This window comes from Phragmites australis, chromosome 3 (genome assembly GCF_958298935.1).
Source record: "Phragmites australis chromosome 3, lpPhrAust1.1, whole genome shotgun sequence".
Lineage (NCBI taxonomy): Eukaryota > Viridiplantae > Streptophyta > Magnoliopsida > Poales > Poaceae > Phragmites > Phragmites australis.
In genome coordinates this window covers 38,270,422-38,279,212 of record NC_084923.1, presented here as the reverse complement: position 1 = coordinate 38,279,212, position 8,791 = coordinate 38,270,422, and the positions used below count along the sequence as shown (strand labels likewise).

Here is an 8,791-nt window from a genome sequence, read left to right as displayed (position 1 = left end):
CCTTTGCGGTTGACTCCGGCACTTCCTCCATACGTGCTTCATTAAAATGTGCGTCCTGGAAGTCATCTAGCATGTCTCCGACCCCGACATCATAGTCGTTGGTGCGTTGACGCACCACCTCCTCTCTGGCACGTTCGGACTCACCATGGTAGGTCCACCGGGTATAGTGTGGCATAAACCCATTCTTACAAAGGTGTTGACCCATGACCTCCTTTGTTTGTTGACGCGCGTTTGCACAAATACTGCAGGGGCACTAAGTTCCACGAGGTCCCTTAGGCCTAGCAAATGCTAATTCCAAGAACGCATCGGTCTTCTGGATCCATTCATCGGTCAAAAAACCCTGACTAGAGCGGCCAGTGTACATCCACTCACGATTATCCATCCTCTAACATATTGGGAAACATACACATATAATATTTTTTATTCAGCAAGTAATATAAAAATCAATTTCATCTACCTATACAATTAATTATTTCCATCAAATATTTGTGTTTTACCATAAGAGGGAATCGGCATGCATCAAACTATCTAATAGGTAAAGATAGGTCCTAATCCCACCCGACGATGTGTAGATTGGGCCGTTTCCATGCTCTACTCTGATCAGAGATAGAATTTTGGCAGCACCTCCCCGCTGTTCTCCAAATACACATCTCGGCAACAAAGCCAAGAGAATGTGTATCCGGAGAACAACGGGGAGATGCTGCCGAAACTCTGTCTCGGATCGGAGAAGAGCATTGAAACGAACCCAATCTACACATCCTCGGGCTGTCCAAAAAATGTGGACAATTCAAAACAGTTACGGTTATAGATATGCAAAGACTTGCATATTTATAACCATAACTCTTTCAAACGGGAGACGCATAGGTTACGCGACATGCACATCCTAAAGCCTAAATTAGCCAAAATTCAAAATTTCGGCGGCACCTCCTTTGTAATAAATAGCAAAACTGGCATAACAACACAGGCATACCAACACAACAACACAGGCATGACAAATATGGATGATACAACCATCTAAAGACTAATTAGAGGACAACCCAGACTGAAATATGAATCAACTTTCACAACCCATTCCCCGGATAGTATTGCCACGAGGACCCCATATGATCTACTTCATGTGCTACGAGCAACACATGCTCACAATTACATGAGTCACATATGAAGTCCTCATGGCAATACTCTCCGGAGGAGGGGTTGGCCGGAGGAGGGAGGAGCACATGGTTTCAACGGCGCATGGCGTGTGGCGGTACCTTATACCCGGGCGTCGAAGGGGGGCGGCGCGGGGTGGCGCTGGCCGGCGCGGGGGAGGCAGCGTCGGGCAGCGCGCGGCAGCGGCGGCGGATGGGCGCGGGGGCGCTGGCGGCGGAGGGGTGCGGGGGCACTGGGGGGGCGGCGGCGCTGGCGACGAAGGGGCGCGAGCCGAGGTAGCGGTGCTGGCGGCGGAGGGGCGCGGGCCAAGGCAGCGGAGGGGCGTGGTCCGAGGCAGCAGTGCTGGCGGCTGAGGGGCGCGGGCCAAGGCGGCGGAGGGGCACGGTCCGAAGCGGCGGCGGCCCGCAGGGGCGCGGGGGCGCTGGCGGCGGCGGCGGCGGTGGGCCAAGGCGGCGGCGGACAGGGGGCGGGGGCGGGCCGAGGCGGCGGCGGCAGGAGGGGAGTCGCGCGCGGGACAGTTTTCGATCTGTCCCCGCGCGCGGGGTGGGGAAACCCTATATTCGCTGCATTGCCGAGTGTCTACTTTGCCGAGTGTCAAATCTAGAACACTCGGCAAACAACTGGTTTACCGAGTGTGAGAGCAAGACACTCGGCAAACAACTGGTTTGCCGAGTGGAATAGAAAGACACTCGGCAAACACCTGAAATTTTTTTTTTGACTACATATTCACTTAATGAATTAGAAATAGCAAACGGACCCAAAAAAATACCAAATTTTAACATCGAATATGCTATATTGTATGTTGAGTGTAGAAAAAGTTTCAAGGTCAAACGATGATTCAAACGTCACTTTGGGTTCAAACCTGATCCGTTCCCTCTCGAAACCACGATTCTTCCTCGGAGATGCTTCGGTTTCTAAGCATCGTACGTTATAACTTTTGCGAAACCTTTTCAATTTTTTATCTCAGCCTCTACGTATCATATCATGACACTATGGCAAGTCTCATGTTTTTTTGACTTCGTTTGCTTTTTTTAAATTAAAAAACCAATAAGCTACATGTTGCTGGTCGAGTGTTGCCGCCCAGATGTTTCAAATTTCTTTTCATTTCTTGGGTAAGGCCTAAAAATAGACTCAACAACATGAATATGATTTTTCTACCCATTTTTGTTCATTATTTCATGTACTTGCAGATCAAATTTGACTTATATCCATTAAAAGCCTAGAAATGCACTTAATGAATTAAAAATAGCAAACGGACCCAGAAAAATGCCAAATTTTAACATCGAATATGCTATGTTGTATGTTGAGTGTAGAAAAAGTTTCAAGGTCAAATGACGATTCAAACGTCACTTCGGGTTCAAACCTGATCCGTTCCCTCTCGAAACCACGATTCTTCCTCGGAGATGCTTCGGTTTCTAAGCATTGTACGTGACAACTTTTGCGAAACCTTCTCAATTTTTTTATCTCAGCCTCTACGTATCATATCTTGACACTATGGCAAGTCTCATATTTTTCTACCCATTTTTGTTCGTTATTTTATGTACTTGCAGATCAAATTTGACTTATATCCATCAAATAATTTCTTATGAAAAAGAGTTGTCCATAAAGTTAGATTTCGATGGAACATAGCAAACATGTTATCCATCCAAGAATCGCCAAATGAAGTCGCTTTTTTGTTCCACCACTTCTCACTATGCTACCAGCTACCTCCTCTGATGCACTTAACGATGAACCAAGCAAAATCCATAGATCAGAAGGGCAGTTTGGTGTGTCAAGCTGATCTGCTTTTGCTTCTTCCACTTGGCAAGCATTGAAAATTCCTTCTTTGTCTGGATGACAGCTAGAATGATAGTATATAGCAGACAAATTTCTTTTTTAAGGCAAGGAAGAAGAATTGTCATTCTCTTTTAGAGCACAACTGATTCCAAGGGCCGCTCCCAGGAGTTCACATCTGCTGCATCTCAATCTTGAAGCACGACTGAATTCTAACTCCAAGTTCATAACAATATCATCCTTAAACCATACTGTAGTAGTACCGGAATCGATGTGTGGCGGCCTTTGGTTGGTTGTTATTACGAGAAAGAAAAGAGAACAAAAGGAAGCCAAAAAGAGAACAAAGAAAAAAAAATCTTTTGCCGAGTGCTTCATATCGGGCACTCGGCAAACATTTATGTTTGCCGAGTGTCCGTTAGACGACACTCGGCAAAGGGGCGACTCGCCGTTAGCCGCCGAACGGAGGGACACGTGGCGTGTTGTTTGCCGAGTGCCCGAATTCGCCGAGTGTTTTTTCTCTATTTTGCCGAGTGCTATTGTTTGTCGAGTGTTTTTTGAGGTATTTACCGAGTGCCTAATTGTTTGCCGAGTTCTTTAGTCGGGCACTCGGCGTAGGTGCTTGTTTGCCGAGTGCCCGATATAATGCACTCGGCATACACGTAGGCACTCGGCATACACATTATTTCCGGTAGTGTATTTTGCTGGATACTTCTGGATCATATGGAATAGACAAGGATCTAATAATTATAAGAACCTCTTGTCTTGCAGATAGTCCCTAAGTGTCCGTATCAATTGCTCGACCTCCAGCGCATCCAATCCGCCATGCCCATATTGATGTGTTGGTTCAAGCTGAGAAAGTAGATCCTTAGTGAGCTTTCTGAGATCAAGGCATCGAGATACAGATGCCGATCAGCCATGCATACAGTGGAACTGCTTCCCAAGTGTGCGATGCATCTCCATGGCAAGCGTAGTCGTATTGCCTAATCCTCCAAATCCCACGATCGAGACCACCTTCAATTGTGGCTCTCAGTCCATCAACCACCCAGTTATCGTGTCACGTGGGCCATCAACGCCTATGAGGCCCTTGGACTCTGCAAGGATCACCGGCAACCTGGGGTCGACGGGCACAGGCGTCGCGGTCCTGACGATGCTCTCGTCGAGCTTATACCTAGTCCGGCGTTCACTCACTTCCTTGGCACGGGCGGTGAGCTCCTCGATCTGGTTCGCCACCTTGTGCCGCACCCGGAGCTCCTTGATCTTGCATAAAGTCTTCTCGATGAAGCCAGATTGTTCGGTGTCCCCACGGGCAAGCTTGTGCATGAAAGCAGCGTCAATGCAATCTTCCATGTCGTAGGCAAGCTCTCGCACGTTGTTCCTCCACTCCTTGAGCTGCCCGTCGAGCCCCTCCACATCGGCCAGCTTGACCAGCAGAGCGTTCATGCTGCTGAGCTCGTCTCTGACGGAGAAGATCTTGCGGCGGACGCTCTTGAGCTTGGTGTACTCCTCAGAGAGTAGCGCGTTGAGCTTCGCGAGCAGGGAGGTCATCGCCCCGGTGGAGGCACTCACCATCGCTCCCGCCATCTTCTCTCGGCAGCTGGGCGCTTGTCTGGCAGGATGATGTTGGGAGAAGAGCTAGCTGGGTGTGGTGGCTGGTGTTTTTTTCTTGTTTCTGTAAGATTGGACAACAAAAAAATCTCGATTTCACCATCAGCTCATGGCAGCCGGTAGCCAGGTTGGACTGGAGGGGGGGGGGGGGTTGACTTTATACTATTTGCTAGTCTATAGTAACAGATTGCAAGGAAGCATCGCGTTCGGTCGCACGTAGTTATTGGCAGGTCATGTCACACCACAAAGTATGGCAGCTTGCGAGTGCTAAAACTTGGCTCCTGATAGCATCTCGCTCATCACGCGTCTTTCAACTTTACCAAGAAAATGCTGATAGGTCGACTTGGAAAATTTGCTTGGAGTAACTTTCAGAGCTGGTATGCTATTCAAGTAGTTTTTTAATAATAGAAATGAATTATCCCAGCCATATAACCATTCATTATTACAATGTCAAAAACATAAACTGACACACCATCAAACAACCACTCGTCTTGAAGCATGAATACATGGAAACAACAACGACCTCAAGCGCGCACAGATTCCATTCCTAAACTTCTATCCATGCTTGACAAAAATTTATATGACCGTAGTCTCCAATAAACGATATTATGCATTTATGCAGTGTCTCTCCCTCCTTCTACATCGAAGCCAGGAGCATATCCAATTGTTGCCCCTAAATTAAACATACGTATGAGAGTTAACTATTGCATTATCGAACACCATATTATTGTGATTTAACCATATCGCTTAACACATAGCACTTACCCCTATCAAGATTTGATTTCTAGATTTTGGATTAATCCTTTTATCCGAGTTCTAAATAAATTAGAAACGCTACTAGGTGATTGAATACCATAAGTAAAATGAATCGTTCGTCGAATAAATCTAGCAATGTTGCAATGAAAAAGAAGGTGTTGTATATATAGTTTCATTACAATTACAGAAACAACACTTTAAACTACTACCCTTCCATTGCCTTCTTGCTAGGTTATCTTTGGTTGGTATCACTCCATTATGCAAGTACCACAAAAATACTTAGATATTAGAAGAAATTTGAGTTTTCAAATGTAACCGTTGATAGGAATTACCCTATTGAAAATCAATGTTCTATACATAAATAGAACAGAAAACCGACTATTTTGATGTAGAGACCATCCAAAGGTATATCACTGATCACTAAGTTGAACATTCATAACCTTCGCAACAAGTTCATGTCATGCCTCTAACTTGTTCTCCACAAGTGCTATTTGAAAAAAAAACATTGAGAGGTTCAACACCTACCCAACCGGCATAGTTGTATTTTTATTCATAACAATAATATAAAGGATAGAGTATTGCTCTTTAAGTTGTGTACGCCCAAGCCAAATATTTTCTCAAGATCTAATCTGAGTGCCATTTTGCAAGTGAAAAGAAACTAAGTTCAAGAATTCCTACTTGATCTTTATAAGGCTAGACCAGAAATGAGAATCACTAGGTTGCTTTTCCATTTGAGCTATTATTTTTGTTCATAGATATTTATAACTAAGAAGCCTTTGTCAAACTCCTTGTTTATTTATTAGCTAAAATGGCCATTTACTGAGAAAACACTTATTTTTCAGTTGATCCTGCAAAAGTCTCACCGTGTTATACCATTTGTTTATGCTCAACCGATAGAGGCTAGTGTCAGCAGGTCAGCTACACCAGCAGAGTACAGGGAGGGGAGATGAGAGGCAACGAGTTTGTAACATAATTAATATTCTCCCAATCCAATTCATTTGCTCTCCGATTTCCCTATTCTTCTCCACCGATCTCCTGTTATTCTTCCTATCATAGTATTTAACACCTTGGTATCAGAGACACAATTTTGGAGCCACACGACCACTACGCGCATTTCCAACGCAAGCTCTGTGCCATGGATCCAAATTTCGAGTTGATGCTCGACGAGTTGAAGAAGATGGAGAAGCTGATGGATGAGAAGAACGAAGCCTCGCACCAGGAGGTGGAGAAGCGATTCTTCGAGCTAAATCAGAAGGGCGATGGAGATCTCAAATATGGAAGCTACAAGTGGAGGTGGTGATGGACAGGTTGAAGCTAGAAGTCCTTAAGATCCGCAAGCACATGGAGTGTATGGTTCTCGAGCAATCATCAACCACAATTGGTCTCCTCGATAACCCGAAGGCAACCGTGGCGCTCATCTCTACCGGGACAATGGACGCCAGACCTGAACGGCACCACATTGAGAACAACCACTAGGAGACGGGGTATGGGTTGATCACCACCATTGCTCATCTTTCGGTCAAAGGTAACCATAATTCATTAGCTCAACCCTCGATTCCTGTTGCAGTATCCTCCCGACTCCGATAATGCATGTGCTTTTGCTGTCATACCAGAAGAAGTGGGAGAACCAGCATGTTGCTGAGAATTCTGCAAACCTGACTCAAGCTATCTGTCCAAGACGATGTTGAAGGGCACCTTTCCTCTACCTCCTTCTCCAAAGTTTGATAGAGTTGTTGCCCCATGTTTCACGAAGAGAAACACTCCCTAAAGGAGTGTTCCTGCGGCTTGTACGGTTACTAAAGCGCAGACGTGCTAGTATACTAATGTATACAAAAATAATCACAAACGAACAAACAAAGTAGAGAACTCTTCATTTTATTAATCTTTCACAGATTTTATAGAGTACAAGTTGCCTTGGGATTTTACATCAATATGCGCCTTGATCAATACATCTTACAAACATTAGTGACTGTGTAGGTACTTAGTTACCGGGGCCTAGTGAGGTACTCTGGTTAATTACCACTAAGTACAGAACGATACTGTACAGATGGATGGAAACGTCTTTTTACAGGCGTTTGGCGCACCCGTCTGTGACAGAAGGCTACAATTTTCACAGGCGCAAAAGTGACCGTCTGTGGAAACAATTTCCACAGGCGGTTCCTAATGTCAACCGCCTGTGAAAATCGATTTTCACAGGCGGTTCCTAATATCAACCGCATGTGGAAATCAATTTCCACAAGCGGTCCACATTAGCTACCGCCTGTGATATAAAGATTTTCACAGGTGGTTCCGTATGAGAATCGCCTGTGGTATGTATTTATTTCAAAAATAATAATTAGAATATATTTTATTCCATCCAGATTTCACACAGTTTCAATAACAATATGAATAACATCATATATTTCAACATTTAACACAAGTACAGCAATATTTACAAAATAATATTTACAACATCACAAGCCTATATAGCTAAGAGTCGTTGTCCCACACACAAAGTCTCGGATGGCTAGCTAATTCACCCGCAATCAAAGAATCTACTGTTCTTGTGGATGACTTCGTGCATAATAAACCGGCACATGTCACGTTGGACGTTTTGGATTTCTTTATCGGTGAGAGCTTGATTGGCACATTGGATCATCCTTGCCTGGTTTGAAAACACACTAAAAGAGTTAAAACACTACTGACAACGGAAACATAACCAAATAAGAATGTGCAGGCGCAATGATGACTTACGTCCTCAGGGTTCGTTGTGTACCTCTTGTTTATCCTAAGAAATTCGCAAACATAGTATCCACAAAGAACGGTATTGAAACCTTGCTTGTGGCACTTAAAAAAAATACAACGTATTCATTAGTTCAATAAAACTCTTCATCATTAATAGTGGAATACAAGAATTAGAAGTTATGTTAGTACTGGAAAATGTGTACGGACTGTCATCGCATCTAGCTTGTCCATATCGTGTATCCCACCTTTCGTTACGTACCACTTGTACGCCCTATTCGAATACCAACAAGTAATTATTAATTCATAAATAATATATAAAAATTTTAAGTATGGGAGATTTTCTTTACCTCTTTATAACGTCAATGAAATCTCGGTAGGATTTTTGTTGAAAATCTTGGTACGAACATTGCTCTTTCTTCCTCTCTGCAGGTTGGCATGCACGTTTTTCTTTTGTCAGTTACTTACTTACATTTTCCTTGAAACAGTAATTTTGGTGATCAACTAGTTGCTTGCTCGGTTGTTAGATAGTGATGTCAAGCACAATGCCCGCCTAGCTAGGCTCAAAACCTAGATGTCTATCTAAACATCAAGTCAACTCTAGAGCTCATGGCATTATTTAGAAAAGAAGTGCATTCTGTTTCTATTGATCATCAATGTATAGCTCAATTATTACTATGCATGTTTGTAATTAACAGCCTAAGAAGGAAAGGACAGAACGTATTTGGGGAAACATGTCAGGTTTCAAGGTAACATGGCCCGAGGTGATTGCCATGAATTCAAGCAA

The 8,791-nt window shown here is 44.1% G+C and overlaps 1 protein-coding gene across 1 annotated transcript; it reads right to left on the bottom strand.

Moving 5' to 3' along the window:
- Positions 1–3,639: 3,639 nt before the first annotated feature.
- LOC133911185 (disease resistance protein PIK6-NP-like) lies at positions 3,640–4,537 on the bottom strand. The gene has a single exon (XM_062353391.1). The coding sequence runs from the start codon at positions 4,501–4,503 to the stop codon at positions 3,949–3,951; it is 555 nt and encodes a 184-aa protein (XP_062209375.1). The 5' UTR covers positions 4,504–4,537; the 3' UTR covers positions 3,640–3,948.
- Between the last annotated feature and the right edge of the window lie 4,254 nt (positions 4,538–8,791).

What these genes read in the sequence shown, in the direction of transcription:
- LOC133911185 (XM_062353391.1), bottom strand. Translation starts at nt 4,503, where the DNA reads ATGGCGGGAGCGATGGTGAGTGCCTCCACCGGGGCGATGACCTCCCTG.